This window comes from Festucalex cinctus, chromosome 8, assembly GCF_051991245.1.
Source record: "Festucalex cinctus isolate MCC-2025b chromosome 8, RoL_Fcin_1.0, whole genome shotgun sequence".
In the NCBI taxonomy this organism is placed as follows: Eukaryota; Metazoa; Chordata; class Actinopteri; order Syngnathiformes; family Syngnathidae; genus Festucalex; species Festucalex cinctus.
Genome location: NC_135418.1, coordinates 7,780,216 through 7,801,296, shown reverse-complemented (window position 1 = coordinate 7,801,296; position 21,081 = coordinate 7,780,216). Strand labels below are relative to the sequence as shown.

At 38.1% G+C, this 21,081-nt stretch overlaps 1 protein-coding gene across 7 annotated transcripts in view; it reads right to left on the bottom strand.

The window, feature by feature from the left end:
• Window positions 1–21,081, bottom strand: part of LOC144023789 (receptor-type tyrosine-protein phosphatase gamma-like) — a 390,627-nt gene that overhangs the window by 104,072 nt on the left and 265,474 nt on the right. For 4 of the 7 annotated variants that reach the window (XM_077529655.1, XM_077529649.1, XM_077529651.1 and 1 more), the window contains one exon: window positions 2,437–2,532. In XM_077529655.1, coding sequence (XP_077385781.1) covers window positions 2,437–2,532 — 96 coding nt within the window. Of the gene's footprint in view, window positions 1–2,436; window positions 2,533–6,654; window positions 6,777–13,323; window positions 13,402–19,683; window positions 19,763–21,081 lie in introns of those variants that run through there. The other 3 variants (XM_077529653.1, XM_077529652.1, XM_077529654.1) reach the window with 3 other exon arrangements.

Sequence of the window (21,081 nt, the reverse complement as noted above, 5' to 3'; positions counted from 1 at the left end):
AATACATGTAAATTATATGCTTAATGATGTTTACAGGATATATATATATATATATATATATATATATGCATATATATATGTATATATCCCTGGCAACCAGCCCAGGGTGTCCCCCGCCTACTGCCCAGAGCCAGCTGAGATAGGCGCCGGCACCCCCCGCGACCCTTGTGAGGAATAAGAGGTCAAGAAAATGGATGGATGGATTGATATATATATATATATATATATATCCATCCATCCATCCATTTTCTTGACCACTTATTCCTCACAAGGGTCGCGGGGGCTGCTGGCGCCTATCTCAGCTGGCTCTGGGCAGTAGGCGGGGGACACCCTGGGCTGGTTGCCAGCCAATCGCAGGGCACACAGAGACGAACAACCATCCACACTCACACGCACACCTAGGGACAATTCGGAGCGCCCAATTAACCTGCCATGCATGTCTTTGGAATGTGGGAGGAGACCGGAGTACCCGGAGAAGACCCACGCGGGCACGGGGAGAACATGCAAACTCCACCCAGGAAAGTTCGAGCCTGGTCTCAAGCGGACGTGCTAACCACTCGACTACCGTGCCGCTATATATATATATATATATATATATATATATATATATATATATATATATATATATATATATATATATATATATATATATATATATATATAATTTTTATTTTTTTTAAAGAATTCTAACTGTAATTCAACAAACGCTCCATCCATCCATTTTCTTAATTTACTGCTCACAAGGGTTGCGGCGGTGCCGGGGCCTATCCCAGGTGGCTTCGGGCAGTAGGCGGGCTAAACCCTGAACTAGTTGCCAGCCAATTGCAGTCAACAAAAGATGACTCTGCCAAATCTAATATTGGGGTCAAAGGAACTGAGCGATGAAAGAAAAAGGAGGTCTTCAAAGCAGCACATAGGCTTACTGTCCACTTGTTGTTTTTTTTAATTAATAATTTCAAATACAAACAACACATTGTCAGACAATATAGATTGCACAAAAAATCATCAAGAAATAAAAAAAAAAGAAAATTAAAGAAAAGAGAAAAAGTGATGAACTTATTCCAAAAGAACAAACAGGTCCATTAAAGAAAATAGCCTCTGGGGATTTTTGTTTGTCATGAAATACAAGAACTTTTTGTATAGCTTGAGATCATTCTTCGAACATCAATGGAGGAGTATCCCGCATATGCATATTGGAACGTTCGGGGCGCGTTCTTGGAACGTTCTTTCCACGCTGGAGCCCAGTTAAAAAAAACTGATCGGTTTCAAGCTCCGAAACGGCGGCGCCGTGTAGATGAATTGCCCAACTGGCAAGAAACTTGTGCGGATACATTGAAACGGGCTTTCGTGTGGACGGGGCCTCAGTCGCCACACTGAGCTAAATGGTAACATCTCTCTGCAATACACGGATGCACTGACACATACACAGTGGGATGTTTAGGAATGAATCATCACAATAGAAGCAAGAAGGAATTTTGTAGTCGTAAAGATAAAAATGCAGTAAACAAAGACTAGAGTAAAATATATGAGTAGAATGAGATCCAAAGATATGAAGCGCAGGTTCATCTGCACTCGAAAGTATTTTAACAGCTGGTTAATGGCCCAAGTAAAAATCCACTTGGGTAATTGATTACTTTAAAGGAATTTCTTCACAATTAAGGGTGACAATAACGCCTAAAAAAAAAATCACTCACTTTAAACTCTCTTTTTAAGATTTATTTATTTATTCATTATTTTTTGCATTCATTCATTCATTTCATATAGCCTTAAAATACTACAGTATATAGATGAAACGTCAACTGATACAGTTGTACATCTCACCTTGTATTCATGTACTATTGCTCATGGGAACTGATGAAATGCAATCATTCTAACAGTAAAATATCTCTCTTCAGCATTCACATAATAGTGTTCAAATATACATATTCAAAAATTATTTGTCATCATGGGGTAGGTACTGTGTGCAGAATTTTGTGCGGGAAAAAAACCCAAAAAACAATAACCACTGTCCACTGTCCAAGCTCATTGAAACCCCTGCAAATGTAACGGTACGCCTCACCTCCACACCCGCCAGACCTTTAAGAATTCTAGGAATCAAATAGCTCACCAAGTCAAAAATATCTCCTGTTCAATATTCAATATTCTCTCCTCTACGTGCAAATAGTTACATACGATTATTACACATTATTACACAAATATCAAGTGAATGAGATGTCATTGTTTGCTCTAAAACAAGAACTTTGTAATAATTCTCTCCATTTGAAATGAAGTCCCCAAGGCTCACAGTATCTCTATTATTAAAGCGAGACGATCAAGACACAAATGTGTTGGCATGTGTGTGTGCTTAGAAAAGGTGAGTGTGTTAGTTTTCACACTCAAACACACATTAGCAAGTGCAATAATAAGGATTTTTTAAAAAAAAAAAAGATCTCCAACCTGAAGGAAAACTGCCATGGCTGCGATGATTCTCTTCTCTTTAAGTGCTGCACTGAGGCTGTCAAAGTCATCCGAGTTGTACATGTAGATTTGCATCTGTCATAGAGCACATGACAACAATAACAACAACAAAAACAAGTTAGTTTCAATTATAGAAGTCAATTTCGTAGCTAAAAGCTAAAAGTCAGTTAAGCCAGCCAAATAAAAGTACAGTCATCCCTTTTAGGATGACTCAAACCCTAAATGTCATCTTTGCACCACTAAAATACCACTGGTGATAGTAGTAATCATAATAGATTTATATTTTTATTTTGTAACAATTTTTTTTTCTCCTAATAAAAAGTTTACAAATTGCATGGCACTGTTATGTTGATTGCCAGTTTGCATATAATGCACACACAGCTCATACTAGAGGTAAGATGGAACCTAAAAAATCCAGCCCGACCCGACCCAGGCCCGCGGGCATTAAATCCCGACCCAGCCCGAGCCCGACCAATTAACTTGATTTGCAGGCCCGAGCCCGAAGAAAACCCGAAATTTCAATTTATCCCATAGTATTTTTGGCAGAAAAAAACGCAAGATTTTTTAAGGTTAAAATAATCTACATATTTTTATGATCATGATAAATACATTTGCACAACGAAATAACGCTGGAACACAGAATAAGAGGCCAGACAAAGAGAGTGAAAGAGAGATCATGATGCACACTCGCTTAATTACGCGGAGAAGTACTGCAGCCCACTAGGCTTTAAATAGAATAATGCAAATCATATATTTATTTTAAAAAAAGTCTGCGAGAGAGAAGCCTGGCCCGACCCGAACGTAATGATTGACATTTTAGGCCCGACCCGACCCGAATTTCGGGCCGGGTCGGGCTCGGGTTCGGGCTAAAGATCTTACCTCTAGCTGATAATACAATAATGTTTTGCAGAATAGCTTATGCAATGTGACATGGTATCCGCATCTCCTCTGTTACCCGTATACTCCCTCATTTTTCACGCATGTCACATGTCTGACTACTGAATTTGAACGCTCCAACAGTGGACAAGTACAACATACTTGGAATAATAAAAAATATACCAAAACACAACGCTATACACCGCATATACATAGTAGGGATGTAACGATAATGGCAATATCGTGATATCGTGATATTAAAACTGCCACAATAATATCGTCGTCGTCATGTCATGATATTAAAAGCAGCACATCTGTTAAAAAAAGTCAGATTGATTTTCACTTGTGCAGTTCTAGCACCCTCTGGTGGCTACTTTTTTAGTGCAGTTTAATTTTCACAAGGCATGTTTTGGCCCTTCTATGTTTAAAAACCATGATAATGGTCAGATGAAGGGGAACATAAAATAATTGTGAACAGAGTCAATATGTGGAGGAACTCATTTTATTGCATTTATTCATTTCTTATTTAATTTAAATAATTAATAATTAATTTATTTATTTATTTTATTCATAAAAAATTTATCAATTTATTGTACTGCTTCTATTAGTGTATTAGTATTATTTATATATTTTTATATATATAATGTTTTTATATTTTTCATTGCTGTAATGTACAAAAACACTATATTGTGTGTTTTGTTGTATGAGCTAATTTTTTACAATATTGTGACCTTCTTTTGTATCGCCAACCTCCCCACAATATCGTGATAGTTATCGTATCGTGACCTTCATATCGTGATAATATTGTATCGTGATGTCTGGATATTGTTATATTCCTAATGCATAGCATTATTAGCAAGTATATGACTTGGGTTTATCCTAAAAAAAAAAAAAAAAAAAAAAAAAAAAAACTCATTTATTGCTAACTCCCACATCATCTTGTTGCAGTTCTGGAATGAATACATTCTTTTTCATGCAATACATGATTGTACTTTGTGTGTTGTCAAAGTTTACAACCTACACAACAATTGTCCATCCATCCATCCATTTTCTTGACCGCTTATTCCTCACAAGGGTCGCGGGGGCTGCTGGCGCCTATCTCAGCTGGCTCTGGGCAGTAGGCGGGGGACACCCTGGACTGGTTGCCAACCAATCGCAGGGCACACAGAGACGAACAACCATCCACACTCACACGCACACCTAGGGACAATTCAGAGCTCCCAATTAACCTGCCATGCATGTCTTTGGAATGTGGGAGGAGACCGGAGTACCCGGAGAAGACCCACGCGGGCACGGGGAGAACATGCAAACTCCACCCAGGAAGGTCCGAGCCTGGACTTGAACCGGAGACCACAACAATTGTTTTTTTATTTATTTTTTTATTTTTTTATTATTTTTTTTTTTAGCACTTTTTTAGCACACACACAAGAGAAGTGCCATGGGAACGGAATCTATAATCCTCACAGCCCAGAGTTGTTACTGAGACATGAACATTATGCATGACCTTTTTCCCTCTGCTGTTTGAATTTCCGCAGTGCAGCACAGACTTGCTGAATTCAAATCTTTTCTACAAGCTGGAGGCAGGGTCTTTATGTGAGGAAGTAATGATTCATGTTTAAATAGATTTGAATGTGACGAAATGTCGAAAAATACAAGATTCTATTTTCTGATAAAAAAAACAAAAAAAACAAACAAAAAAACAAACAAAGCTAGGAGAAGTATGACTGGATTTTAAGGCATGAAATTGGCAGATGCAGTACAGTGTACCTGAGAAACCATTAAAAAAAATTAGCATGTGAGCATGTTTGTACTTTGGTATTTGCAAATTCAACATGAAGATTATGAGAGAGAAAATTTACTTTCATGAGTGAAAAAGATTTTGCGGGGGGACATAAACATCTTAACGACTTCTGTATGTGGCTCAACATTCACAGGTTCCCCAAAATAGTCTTCTCGCAAAACATTTAAAGTACATATATATTTTAAAAATTATTTTAAAATTTAATTTCTGATATCGATGACCTGCAAAACGGGGTGCTAAAAGGTAGCATAAAAGCGCACCTACTGGTAAATTAATAGCAACTAGGGGTGTATATATTTCCAATAAAAGATGATTTGATACATATCTTATACATTTTATAAGATGAGATTCCATTGTCTCTACTTAACGGGAAACTGATTCGAGATGAGGTATCCGTATGTATATAAAACTGCCACACAGTATTTGCATGGAATCTAAATTAGAAGACTTAAAGTTTGTATATCATTGGTATTATGGATTAAACATCTAATTTATATTTTTTTAATATCATTTCAATCATTTCTTTGCACAGTTCTTATACTGTACAGCGAAATAATAGTTGTCAGACACTCAAGTATTTATTTTTATAGCTTCAGTTTTCTCTTAATTATTTTTTACCATACCAACAGGCTTATCTCGAAAGCACCAACAATCTGCTTCAGGGAATCTATTAATCAATTCGCAGCCTTAACCAAGTGATTCTACTTCTTTATTGAATTTCTGTAACACAGATGCCTGAAAGTAAAAATAATGCAAAAATAATGATTAGTTTACTTTTTTTCTCTACATAAAAGATTCTCAATGGTGGGTTGCGCACAAACTTGTATATGAAACCCACACCAATACAATCGCTGGTCAAACATTCCTCAGGCACTGTTTGTTGTCATGGTGATGTGGAGGCATGACACACACAATCATATGCACACAGTGGGAGAGATACATTATTGACAGTTTGTGTGTAAAATGCATATTTGCTCAGCATGCACAATAACATTTGCAATGTAAGAGAAGAGAACACATTCCCGCAACCCATGCCAGAAGTAATTTTAGTTGTGCCAACAGCAATCCTGTCAATACGCAGGTTTTTGCTGGTTCTTTTGCTAGATAATCATCACATTAAAAAAAAGGGTGGCTGATTGTTTTCTTCCCATGTATTTGCAGAGTAAACAGTTGTTAAGCATCCTGATATAGGATTTGTGGTGAATCTATAGCTGCCTGCGATCACTCGACTGGAACAACAGATCCTTCTATGTTGACCAGGATTCATTCGTGAGAGTACTTGGGCTTGCAAATGAGCCATTTTTTTTTTTTTTATAGATTTGTTAAGAAAACTACATTTTGTGCGTACCATTTAGCAAATCTTGCTGCAATCAATGGTCCACACTTGTGAGAGTATTTTGTAGTATAGTATTCCATAGAGAATATTTATTCTAAAATGAAAAAAAAGGTGCTCTTACAACCCTGTTGGGGTGTACATTTATGCTGAGCACTGTACACGGTTGTTATTGCATAAACTCAACTTTTCAGCGTGAACCTCCGTGATCTTGTGGTCTCGGGTGCAGATTTCCGGACAAGTAAAGCTCACGCAACGCACTTGGTGTGACTTGAAGTCGTACGGCATCCGTATGGACTCCGCTCCGTGTCCTTACCGTAGTCCAGTGTTTCTCAATTGTGGTCCTCAGGCCCCCCTAGCCAGCCTGTTTTCCATGTCTCCCAATTGCAACGCAGGTGAGGATCGTTATCAGGCTTCTCCCGAGCTGGCTGATTAGCTGTCATTGGAATCAGCTGCATTGGGAACTGGGAGACATGGAAAACAGGCTGGCTCGGGGGGCCTGAGGACCGGAAGTCAGTGTGAACTTGGCATTATTGTGTGCTTACTGAATATGTTAAAAAAAAAAATCTAACCAAACAAAAAATACAGCCCAACAGATATAAAACTATCTAGGAGTTTTTGCTTCTGGTTTCTTTATAAGGGGGGAAAAAAACCTTATCAGCAAAAAAAAAAAAGAAAAAAAAAAAAAAGACTAACACAAATGCAAGCAATGTTGAGAGCAAGCAGCAATGCGTGTCGCACTGTACCAGACCACAAAGAGATTGCGATGCTCCATGTAGGATTAAATATCTCAACTCAACTCAACTTTATTTATAAAGCGCTTTAAGAACAGCCATTGCTGTATACAAAGTGGTGTACATAAACATAAATATCAGTTTTGCAGTAAACAAGAACAAAGCAAACATTATGAAGTGCAAATACAGGTTTTTGTTTTTTGACAAGTAAATACATTTTACATCAGTAAATAAATAAGTAGTGAATAAAGAGATAAATAAATACATAAAATCAAAATTATGAAACAACTTTCATAAGGTATTACATTTTTGCAGTGTACAGATAATTTTTTATCTGAGACATGCTCTTTTTCCAACAAACAAACATTAAGATGAATGTTTGCTTATTAGTGCCAGCATTGTTGTCAATAATTGTATACTTTAATAACTTTCCTCAGTGGGTCGTACTTCAAATGTCAACGTAGTGTTCAACAATGTCAACAAAATCACTGGGGGCTTTCCTAACTGTTTAAACACATTACCATATGACATTTACACAGTGCGAAGAACTAAGCCGACACAAGTCCAGTGGAGAGCTGTTATCCTGGTTTAAAATAAGAAATCACCAGTGGTAAAGGATTAGATTCATGGTTCCTCCAGGTTGTATTAATTGTTTTGTTTGTATTGTGATTTGTGCATACTCTTGAAAGTGTCTGAAGTGGTCTAATGCGCAAATGCAAAATAAACAAAGTTTTGGGTGAGTAACACCAATGGCTTTTGCCTCCTGAAGCATAGAATATACAGTAAACTTTTTTTTTCATCCCCTTAAGACGACAACTCCAACAGTTTGTTTTACCCTTTGAAGACATTAAGAAATGTGTCTTAGAAATACTGTAGATTAGATAGATACTGTATGAAAAGTGCATTTGTATAATGCAAAATACCCCTGAAATATCTTATGACTCGATTCTGCCATGCAGGGTTCACTTGGAACATTATTATTTGTACAAAATAATTCACAATTTTCTTGGATTCGCTGTGAAGATCAGTACCCCACCTATGACAGAGCTATTTTACAAATACTGGGATCTATAATATGAACTGAGCCTTTTAAATATATTTAATCTAAATGTTACAGACTGTCATTTCAGTTTGAAAAAACATCTCGTACCTTATTTTATGTAAATGGTGTGGAAGTTTTTGTTTACAGTGATCAAACACAGATGTGATGTGATGTGGTGTACTCAATGAAGCATTAGTATTTCGGGAGGTGCAGGAGAGGTACTCACTATGAGCCACTGAAGTGAAAAATCAGGCAGTCCGCACCACTGACACTTCAATGCATCATTATTACAGATGGTACTAATGAGGTGGTGGGCGTGGTGTGATTTAAAGCTAATATTACATGTGAAAGCTAAATCTACAAGAAAACATTCCTGGATGTTTCAAGATAGTATTACCACTTTGAACAAGTCTCCCCAATCTGGACCTGCATCATTTCCCTTTCCAAGCCGTATTATTTTCTTAAGTTTGCCATGACAATATTCACAGCTAAATATTGAAATATATATACACACACACACACACACACACACACACATATATATATATATATATATATATCGCGGGGGCTGCTGGCGCCTATCTCAGCTGGCGGGGGACACCCTGGACTGGTTGCCAACCAATCGCAGTGCACACAGAGACGAACAACCATCCACACTCACACGCACACCTAGGGACAATTCGGAGCGCCCAATTAACCTGCCATGCATGTCTTTGGAATGTGGGAGGAGACCGGAGTACCCGGAGAAGACCCACACGGGCACGGGGAGAACATGCAAACTCCACCCAGGAAGGTCCGAGCCTGGACTCGAACCGGAGACCTCAGAACTGGGAAGCGGACGTGCTAACCACTCGACTACCGTGCCGCCCATATATATTTATATATATATATATATATATATATATATATATATATATATATATATATATATATATATATATATATATATATATATATATATATATATATATATATATATATATATATATAATAATAATAATAAATCAGTGGTGTCCAAACTACGGCCCGGGGGTCATTTGCGGCCCGCCGTCCATTTTTCAGTGGCCCGCGACATATGCTAAAAATGGCATTTGTCTTAGTTCAAATAAAATAAACAAAACAAAAATGTTTGGAGATGGTCAAAGTGATAAGGGAGGGCATCGAAAAACAGGTGCCATTAAAGGTTATTTTAGTTAACTAAAACTAATGAAAAAACTAAAACTAAAATGCAAAAACCAATATTGTTATCGAAATAAAATAAAAATGAAAATGTCTTTTAAAAAATGAAAACTAACAAACTACATTTTATGTTTACAAAACTAACTAAAACTAACTATAATTATAGCAAACATGTCCTTCGTTTTAGTCTTTGGTAATTAATTGAATGCATGAGCCTTTGGGGATGATTTTAAATGTGATTTTTAGTAGATTTATTTTAAAATAAACCGTAATAATGACGTTTGAAAGTATGTCACACAGAAGTGACGTCATCTAGCAGCAGCCAATAGAAAAGAACCTTCAGATGACGTTGCGCCCATGGTGTTTTTTAAATATTGCGCACAAGTAATACACATAAAAAATAATAATAATAATAGTGAAACTAACAAACTAAATTAAAACTAAGCATTTTTTAAAGAATAAACTAATAAAAACTAACAGAACCACCCTGAAAACTAATAAAAACTAACTCAAATGAAAAAATCCCAAACTATAATAACCCTACTGCCATATTACAAATAAATTTGTTTATATACTGTAACATTTTTCTAAATATGCAAAAGCACAAATAAATTATTTATCCAATTTTTAGGACTAAACACAATTTGTCTTCATAACATTATGTGGCCCTTGCGTCCTTCTGATTTTCTGTATGTAGCCCTCAAATGAAAAAGTTTGGACACCCCTGTTATATATAAATGTCACTGTCAAAAATGCACTTAAGTATTGGCATAACCAGTTGTCAATTTTATGTCAAGAGGGGTAGTCTGCATCTGTGGACAAAAATGATAAGCAAGTGTACATAACATGAGATAAGATAAAACATCTCACACTCAGCAAGGCAGATTATTCATCCGTTAAATCAGCAACATTTAGGCAGCTAACATAACAATTCCTGTTAGCACTTGCTTTTGAAACCAACTCAAACTTCCAGTCCATTACTTGGCAGACTGAAGTTATCGTCACGATCGCTAGACAGCAACAGGTGCATGAAAGAACGTCACATGAACTGAAATCTATACTAGATTCCACAACCAGGATTCAACCTAAATACTGAAAAACTCTGCTGGATTTCCTTTGTAATTATCAAGAAGACATCCTTCAAAATTGGTAATTCCAAAAACCTGTTGCCTTATCTATAACTGGAACGATTTACATGCAGAATATATACAAGTAGCAATAGAAATAAATACAGCATGCAATTGGAACATTACTGGTCTTGAATGAATCATGAAAGGTGTTTATGAACCTAAGCTAACATCTACATTCAGACCCCAAATTTAAAAAAATCACACATGACATCGTATCCCAAGCATGGGTAACATACACACAATCAATTCTGCATAACTGATGTCAGGTAGTGCGCCTGTCTTCTTTTTAGAATGAGTGTTTGGAATATGCTTCTCTTGGTGAGCTTGGTGTCACCGTAGAGTTTTCTGTGGCCCCAAGGGCGGCCCCTGGGGAGCTCTGGTTTCTACATGGTAATTCTGCAAGAACAGAATTAATTGTAGCGTCCATTCGTCCATGTTGGGTTTGTTTGATAGTCCCTGCGTCGGTGCTGGCTTCCTGGTTTCGTCACAGTTGCATATCCCACCGCCAAACACAATGTCGCTCTGTGATTGGTCCGAACCACCAGCGGTTCGGAACAGCGGTTATCTGCGGGAGCAGTACAAGATGTATTCTCCGGAGTTTGTGAACTCACAAAAAAACGCCAGAATTCATCTTGCGAGAGCAAGGTCAGTACACCATTTGTTGACCGTTGGCAATTTGGACATCTTCAGCTGGCTCCATGAATTTACTTTACTTTTTTTTTTCTTTTTTTTTTGTCTTTTAAATCTCATTTCGATTAAACAACCGTGGCTTGAATGCTGCGTTCAAGACCACACGGAAATAACGGTCACAATACATGGTCAACTTGGCCAAGTAAAACAAAGTCTGACAAGTGTTTTTGGTCTGATTTTTTTGTTTGTTTCTTTCTCTTACATACCCCCACCCCCCACACCACATAAAAATGCATATATATCCCTCAACTATATCTGTTTGATATGCACACACTGGACATTTTGCCTTGCACAATGACAACACACAGGCTACTGTCTAACTTGCCTGAAAGATTATAATACCTTACACACTTTATACTTGATGATTTTTAAAGTCACTCTGCAAAAAGCCTTTTCATCAGACTCAAACAATCGTCATAAACACAGGAGGCGGTTGATTGCAGTCATGAAGGTCACGTTACACGGGGGGCTTTTCTAAATCAGTTTAAGACTAAAGCTGACACAAAAGATGAATGTCTCCACTTTCTATTTATATTATTTAAATAAAATAGAAGTGTGGATAAACGCAAAATCTTTTTTTTTCTTACTGTATTTTCAGTATGTGAGGAGAATGAAGGATTAATAACTTAGTAAAGGTCATTCCAACAATATGGTAAATGGACTGCATGTAGTTTGTGCTATTGTCAAAAGCACTCGACAGTATTACCCTTCCTGTCATTCACCTATACACAACAAAACACAGATGGCAACGGCTTTAATGCAAGTTGCCAACTATCTCATTGCAGGAAATTAGTGGTTGACAGCCTTTCTCAAGGACACTTAGACGCAACCTTCAGATCACGGCAGATAGGTTCATTCTAAAGCATGTATATGAAATGCAGTTGAGCAGAACAGTTTAATCAGTTATGAACATCTCTGAGGCAGACTTCCGTGCACAGAAATCTCCAACACATGTTTTTGCTATCAAACAATGGTTAAAATACACAAGTCTGGACAGAATTGCTTTCACAATTTTCATGCAGTCCCAAGTGTCCCCTGGCACATTTCTGTTGCTTCAGGACAAAAATGGAAAGTAGGCGGTACTCTAGGAGGGCTGACAATGCTGTCATGACCCTGCTGAGAGTGCTGCAAGACTGGGCACGGCAGCCACTGATCCCCCCCCCCCCCGAGGGACTGACAGATCAGAAGCGACATAAGCAAAGTTTTGTGTGAAAACGGACAACAAAATGCACCATACGGCGCAACCGTCCTTGCTAAGAGCAAAGAGTGAGGACATCAAGAAGGTTTGATGCAGTTACTCTCTCACAACTTCACTACACAGTAGTTTCAAATTCCCTGGCCTTTGTCACAGCTGGACAAAGGTTGTCCATTGAAGAAGGTCATACATTGTAGTGATACTAGCCACAGCTGCAGCACGCATGCCTTTCATCTATACCCCACTGCAACAGATTGAAGATGTGGCGACACAGCTGTACAAACTGGGTTATAAGGTAATGTTCAGAGCACACTGTGATCTCACACAATCTATCTTAGGAACCCAACTGAAATACATTATATGAGAAATGACCTGGGGAGTAAGCTGTGGCTTTTTCAATTTCATGAGTGTTACTTTTTCATAAAAAATGATGAGGACTCAAAATGGAAGAAAAATGCACAAGTCTGCGGGGATGTACCTATCAGTTGTATTATTAAAAAATTCTATTTGTATACTGCGAAACTGGGGCGGCATACATTTTCCCTCAAGGCAAAGACAGGCTTTTAAAAAACGGTGTCATTGAGCCCAAGCAGGAAATATGACAGTATGTTATAAATGCCATGAGCCCTGTCTCAGGGGAAGGTCAATCAAAAATGAACAGCATAAAACGAAAATATGGAAGTGGAAAATGGCAGTCATCATTTACGTCTAAAGGTTTAATGGAAAGTAACTGGCTGAGAACAAATAAAAGAACAGAGATCAGAGGGAGGCTAGAAAAATTGACAATAAACAGCACAAAACACAACAAAGAATGGATACAATTACCTCAGATTAACAGCACAGACACAAACCCAATCACCATTATGTTATCTACAGAACACCGTACCTCAGATCTGGTATGGGCAACAAGCAACCACTGGGCTATATGTACTCCTACCCTTGCTCAGTGAGGCTCGCGAGCAGTGTTGCCACAGTTACCTTGAAAAAGTAACTTAGTTACTTTACTGATTACTTGGTTTTAAAAGTAACTAAATTGCGTTACTGATTACTTGATTTTAAAAGTAACTAAGTTAGATTAAAAGTTACTTTTTTAGTTACTTTCAGCAGCTGCCGATAACACCATCTCAACATAAAAATAATGCAGTAGAAACGGAGTTCCAAATACTTTATTGAAAGTGCATTTTTAACATGAAAATAAAGGTTTTTTTTTATGAAAAACAAAATAGGCAGTCTCTCTTGACTTCTTGTAACGTAAATACTTTTTATAAAACAAAAAATAAAAATCTATCCAGGTTGAAAATGAAAATCCCCTAAATTCCTCTATTGTTTGTTTGTTCCGCTATTCCAGTGTGTACACATGTATCAGTTTAAATATTTATTAGTAGTTATTGACAGTTATAATTGTTTTTTGGTTTGTTTGTTTTTTTTCTTCAAAATAAGGATCAGGAAAACAAAAGGTTGATAATTTAATGTTAAATATAAATATTTAACCTTTAGACAGACACCAACACAATTAAACAGAATATTTGCACATTGTGAAGTATTTCAGAAACATAAATTTAAGACATGAAATAAACCTACCGTCCAGCCAAAAGAAATATGAAGCCACCTTATGGAACAATAAATCTATCAAACACATTTTAACCACTTAATATATGCAAAAATATTTCCAAAAGTTCATTTCCCTTTTTAATAAACAATTTTTGTATTTAACAATTTTTTTTCTTTTGTCATCACTTTCATTTTTGGTTAATGTATGACATCTTTTTTTGTTTTTTTAAATCTGAGACACGATGATGACCACAGAATCACTACTGTTTATATTTTGTTTTTTGGGCTGTCGTAATCGCGGGCACGTCTCAGTTCTCCTATCTGCTGCTCATGCTAGTTGTAGACATTGACAGGGAGCCACAAACTGAGAAATGAGATACTTGCAGTGTGCTTTTAGCTTAGCTGGTGTGTTGGCTGTGGGACATACCTGTGTCGTTTGAATCCATGCATTGGATCGTCACGGGAGTTATTCTTTTTGGCTCGCGCGCAGTACCAACGCCGGCCCGGGACAAGTGCACCGAGAGGACTCGATAGCAATGGGAAATACCGAGATGTACGGCACCGGCTTCTGCTAACTGTCTCCATTTGTATGTTGTCACTCGTTGCGCGCGCGCGCGCCGTGTCGCGAGCACGGAAACACGGAAGTCGCTTGAATGGTGATGCTACTGAAATGTAAACAAAACAAGTAGAGCACGGCGCAGAACTCTTGCTATTGTTATGAAAACCATAAAGCCTCACTCGCAACCGATACGGTCGTTTAGCTCCCCTTGACGAACGATGGTTCGGTCGAATCGTTTTTTTGTTCCACCCCTACTGAAAACGTAACTTGTCTGACGTCACTCCCCCTGGCGAGAGGGCGGAGACGACCTCATCCCATAATGCTTCACGGACCAGTTGAGGATGGAAATAAATTATTTTTTTTACCACTTTTATGGTCCATAATGCACACTTTTTTTGTTGTGTTGTGTGCCTGTTGGTTAATAAAACTAGTAGTAAAAGTATCATCACTTTTGTTTTGAATGTGCAAACCATTCATGACCAGACCATGGCTGAATTCAGTGTGGTGATCAATGACTTCTGCCTCATCTTCGTAGTTAGCAGTAGTTGTTTGTGACTGTTACAACAGTGAGATAGTTTGCCTTCTTCATGAAAATGTGGAGTAACGCATTGATTCTCTGGACAGTAACTTTAATCAGACTACTTTGTAGAATAAAGTAACGCGTTAGACTATTAGTTACTTTAGAAAGCAATTACTTTAGAAAGCAACTTTTTTGAGTAACGCGCGTTACCGGCAACACTGCTCGCGAGTAGTTGGATGCCTTTTGAATCGGGTTGGTATAAATTGTTATGTCCCGTACGGGACCTCAAAAGTCCCATAAAATAATTCTCAATTCTTACACGAAATGCAGCAAACGGCATCTTTGCCATTTTTGGACCATGGCTGCTCCCGTAGGTTGACAAGTGACAAGGAAGTTGCTCGTAGCCAATAAAATGAGTCGCTGGGTGTGACCTTGTGTGGAGATGTTGCAAGGTAAGAGAGGCAACTAGGGAGAGAGAGAGGCACTTCCTGGTTTCGTCACAGCTTCATGTCGCCTACACTCTAAACGCTGATCTTAATACGTCGGCTGCAAACGTATCAGCGGGAGTAAGACAAGATGTATTCTCGTACTATTTATGAACAAATAGTGCGAGAATTTAGCTTGCTGGCAAGTTTCGCAATCAGCGCTCAACACAGCAAACCGCACTCTACAGGTCCTAGATCAGCTAAAACAACAATGTCACTAAGCACGACACCTGCCAGCCAATCACAGGCATCAGGCATCGTCACGTGCATTTGTTGTAGCGGTTTATACTGCACAAGTGGCTTAAAAGTAATAATAATAATAATAATAATAATAATTATTATAATTATAATGTGTTGTGTTGGTTAGGAAGAGAGAATGGATAAACCTCTAAGAAAGAAAAGACTGTGCTGTTGCAACAAGTAAATAACAACAAGTAAGTTTGGTTGAGTCATGCTCCTCTTTTGCATTTTTTTTGTTTTGTTTTTTGCACCTGTTTTTAATTTTAAGGAAAGAGACAAAATGTGGTTTCTTTGAGGTTTAGTATGAGGTTACATAATGATGGGCTGCAGTAAGGATTAAAGGGAATGTACAAGCTTTGTGCATTTCGAATCTAATCAGAATATAAACTGATTTCACACATCATGCTCACACCACCATGACACCGTGCCGTGCACCTGTCCCTTATTTCGGGATGAGAAAGTTGGCAACCCTAATTTTGAATCAAGTCCAACTTGTAATGATTCAAATAACACACAGTGGGAGATCTAAAGCTGGAGTAGCTCATTAGCCGCTGTCCATAGCCAGAGAACAAGAATGCAGCAACAGTGTGAAATGGCCATGCTCACAGGTCAAATGGTCTGATATGGCGGATGTATACAGTGGCAGCCTAGTGTCGGTGTAAGATGTGATCGGATCGGTGTCGTCTAACGAACATGTCACGTCACGCTACAGGATTGGCTGGAACTTATCCAGATGACAGCAAACATTGGAAAGAAAATGTAAAAGATGTAATTTAAATAACAAAATGTACGGACTGAAATTGTAAAAATGTAAATACACCTAAGAATATAAAAGCAAATTATATTGAATAAATAATAAAATAGATTGAATAAATGATAAATAAACAAAGTAATTGCCTGAGATGTGACAAATATTGTCAGTTTAGATTATTAATGTGTTACTATTAGCATTAGCATTTATTAGCATTAGCATTTTGTGATGTATGAAACAACTACACAACTAAGTTGTGTCAAACTTTTTTTTGGCACTTTAACTCAAGTTGCAAAATGTCTTGTCTATGCTAATATACAATAGTCCCCCTCCACTGTGTGGGTGACATTACAGACCATACCATAATTAGAGAACGGCCACAATATATCTTATTTACACACTCAACATTTTTATAACATTTACTGTACTTTTTTTTTTAAGATCTTTAAACACTTTGTCAAAAGACAGACACTTTTAAACACAAATGCTGTAATACCATACAGAGCAATGGATAACAAAAATATTGTACAGTGTACTGATTCCTCTATTTCTTTACTCGCAAAATCTTGAGTCAGAGGATTTAATGACTTCTTGAAATCATCAACAAATGATTAAGACTAGAGTAAAGATACAAAGAGCACATAATAATATAAACCAATATGAGAATATTAAATATAAACGGGGATAGAAATCAATACATTGTCCTTCCATTCATCTCCTCCTACTTGTGGTTAGTGAGTCAACTGCCGAAACAGGGTCATTCAGATTTCCCTTTCACCAGCCACATCATTCAGCTCTTTCAATAGCTTTCCAATACATTCACACAGGCCAGCCAATTGACAGTTTCGCCAGTGAGCTCTCGATCTTCCCAAGGTTAGGGTTAGGCTAAGAGTGTTGAGCTGTACTAACTAACCCTCACGAGAAACAAATCTGACTTACTGCTGGAAATGTGGACCAAATTCTGACACCAGTGGCCCAAACAAGAAAAGCCTGCCATAGTTTCATTTCTCAAGGTCCACAAAGCACATGAAGACTGGTTTGGCGAACTGCTTTAAAAGTTAAAGCGCTTTGCACACTGTTCCACAGCTAGGATGAAAACCCCTGTGGTACCTCGATTGATCCTCCTTCTGACAACTACCTCGGTCTACTAATCTAGTGGCACTGTCCTCAATGTGATGAAGCCTCTACGCAATGTTACAGAGACGTGTCAAACAAGACAATTATTGACAATAACAAGAACCTTTAAGAAATCTACATGGGCCTCATCCACCCTAGGGTGCCTGCCACGGAGGAACTTTTTAACCACCTCAACATTGAAGATGTATGACACAGGTGATAAGCCCGTTAGAAGGGAGATCTTTGCCTCTTTGGGCCGTGTCCTGTCGATCCCAATGCATTGCAGATCATTGTCATTGAGCACCACCTCCAGGGCTGGCTCCAGAGTGGGGCCCAGGTGACCTGTGTTCAGGTAGGGAGAAATGACACCCATGATGGCTATTTAAGAAATGACAGACCTGTTTGCTCTGGGTGACCTGAACAAGGACATAAAGACCCTGACAACCTAGATCACGGGAATCCTGGTCCATGAGAGGCAATGTCCTGCCTGTTTTCAATGTCTCTCTTCACCAACACACCTGATTCGATGAGGAGGATTATTATTAGGCTTCTACAGTGTTTGCTGATGAGCTGATCATTTGAGCCAACAGTGTTGGAGTAGGGAGACATTGAAACCAGGCAGGACAGTTGACTCTTGAGGACCTGAGTTCCCTAACCCTGACCTAGCCTACTTGGATCACTCGATCCCTGACTTCACAGTAAGGTGATAGTTGAAGCAAGAGTTTATAAAGGAATTTACGGGGGGAAAACAAACTTAAAAAAATGTTAGGCTCTGGAATTGGATCCCAAAAAGGCAGACACGAATAAGATTTTAACACTTTATTCGCATAACAATCCTTGTATACGCGGAACGCACTCACAACGAGACCAGAAACAACGAGAATGTATCAAGAATCAAGAGACGTGGAGCTAACTTGGGCTGTGGAGGTCCACAGAGGAACAGAAGAATACTCCGGCGAAAACACACTTCTCTGTCAAACTTATATAGACAGTGAATGGATCAGATTGGCTGTGGCCAGACATGGGTAACCATGATAGGTCGCTGAAAACAGGACTGACACGGACTTCTCTGATTGGCTTCTGACCAGATAAACAGATTAAAGATTCCTGACATCACATAGCTTCTGACTTCACATAGCTTCTGATCAGTTGAAACTAGTTGCTGGTTACATGCTAATTGCATCAGTTCAAATCATACACTTGCCCCCCAAAAAAACACAGTCATGACAAAATGACTTTGGGTGACTTTGAACACAAGTAAATTGTGCTCTATTTTCAAAATCACATGTAAATGTATGACTGATTTTTATCATAAAAAGCTTTGTGGAATTGTTCAAATTTTTGTTGCACATGTAATGTTCATACTGACACAGTGAAATGATTTAGCAGATATGGGTAAATGTACAGTATTTTGAAAAATATCTCTTCAGACCTCTTTCTAGTACATAAAGCTAATATTAGAGTAATTCATATATTCAGATACACTAGGCCCCCACTATTCCCAGGGAATAGGGGCTGAGCCTTGTAGAAAATAGTAAAATACGCAAGCATTTTGATAAAATGTTTGCTGCAATATGGCAGCAAATCACTACATGTCTAAACGAAACACATCAACTTAAACAGTTGTTTGACGCCAAATTTTGCTTTGTTCGGAAAACAATTTTTTAAGCAAATTACAGAGGCTAGATATCCCCACCCCACCCAAAAAAAATGTAAAGCCATATTTGTGAATGCCAAACCACAAATATGCTTGTATTTCTAAATGCCTGCACCTACAGTATATGAACTTGGCCACATTCCTGGCCAAGTTCATTAAAGGTCAAAAAAGATGGATTGTGTGTCCCCTGATGATTTCACTGCTCGCCCTTATGATTAAACAATGTACAAATAGGAGATACCGCATCAGCACCAAAGCTCATAGAAGCGCAACATTGTTTTTCAGCTGCGATGTGAAAATAAAACAAATTCACACCACAGGCGTTGAACAGTTTGAGACAACAGTGCCAAGAAATGAAAACCATTACCCATTGTTATCATTATTCATCTGATGATTTAGGGCAGGGATGCGCTTTCCATTTCCCACACAGCAAAGGTTGATGGGAAATAAAATCCCATTTATCAATGACACATCTTTATCTGTGATACCTGCGGCAAGGCAAAGAGAGTGTGAGGAACACGCACACACATGCTCACAGCACTCCTAGTGTGTGTTAATTTACAGCGCCTCTCTTATCTAGGCAGGTGGGTGAAAGCTTGCAGAGGAAGTTCCGAAACCACACGCATTGTGTGCGCAAGTGCTCCCTTTCCTCTCCATCATCCTTTACTTTGCTCCTCTCATTTATCACATCTAGAATGTTTGGGAGAGGATGGAGATAAAAATGGGGAATGGCAAGGTGCATTTTAAATTCAAAGAAAAGCAACATCTCGGCTAACTAGAGCAGATAGCATTCTCACCTTTCCTGTAATTTGCTTTTGTTTTGTTTTTTTGGATCTACAGAATCTGAAAAATCCTAAAAGCCTTTTGTTGTTACACCATAGTTTGGGTTTGTCACATATTATGAAAATTAGAAACCATTGAGGAAATCATAAGCATATGTTTTTTCATCCATGTTGTGTCCTTCTGCTTTACCTGGCTTCTTATCCTGGCTATCAAAATCAATTACTTCAAGTAACCATGGTTTCCACTGTGATTACAAGTATACCGAATACAAAACCAAACTTCAAGTTTTGAATGCAAATGAGACAGCATTTTTGCCCGATAAATATAGTCTATTTCTCTATTTCTGAAACTTCCACTAGACTCCGAAACTACTTTGAATTGCCGTACTTTATCACATTGATATGATTGATGAAATCTCAATTTTGTTTGTTTCTTACATTTCTATTGTTACTTTTGTAATGTTTTTTTTTTTTTTTTTCAGGCCCAGTGACTGACACAACTTGATGGATGATAATCATATGTAATGAAGTGCAGTGGGAAGGAACATCTTTGCTGTGTTGCTCTCCATAATTCTGTAACTTGAACCTCCAATAGCAGTAAGACATAGCTTGCATGCCGGAATTCTTCCAGAGGTAAAAAAGCGCGCCACACAAACAGCACTCTTAACTATGCTTAACACTAATGAACCAATGACACAATTTTAGCAACAACAATTATATTGACCAAATGGAATTATACAGAGGCGGGTGCGTCAATGAATTTTGAGTAACCGTCATTTGGCAATCAACAGTCGAGACACCATTCCGACATCCTCATTTCCTCAATATTTCAAGACAAACCAAACCATAATCGATAATCTGTCAACAATATTTTAACCGGGTTTCCATCATTGCGAGGGTGACCATATTGTCATTGACAAAAAAAAAAGAGGACTTTCGGGCCGGCCTTGAGATCGTAACATACCAGTTATTAGTCAAACAAT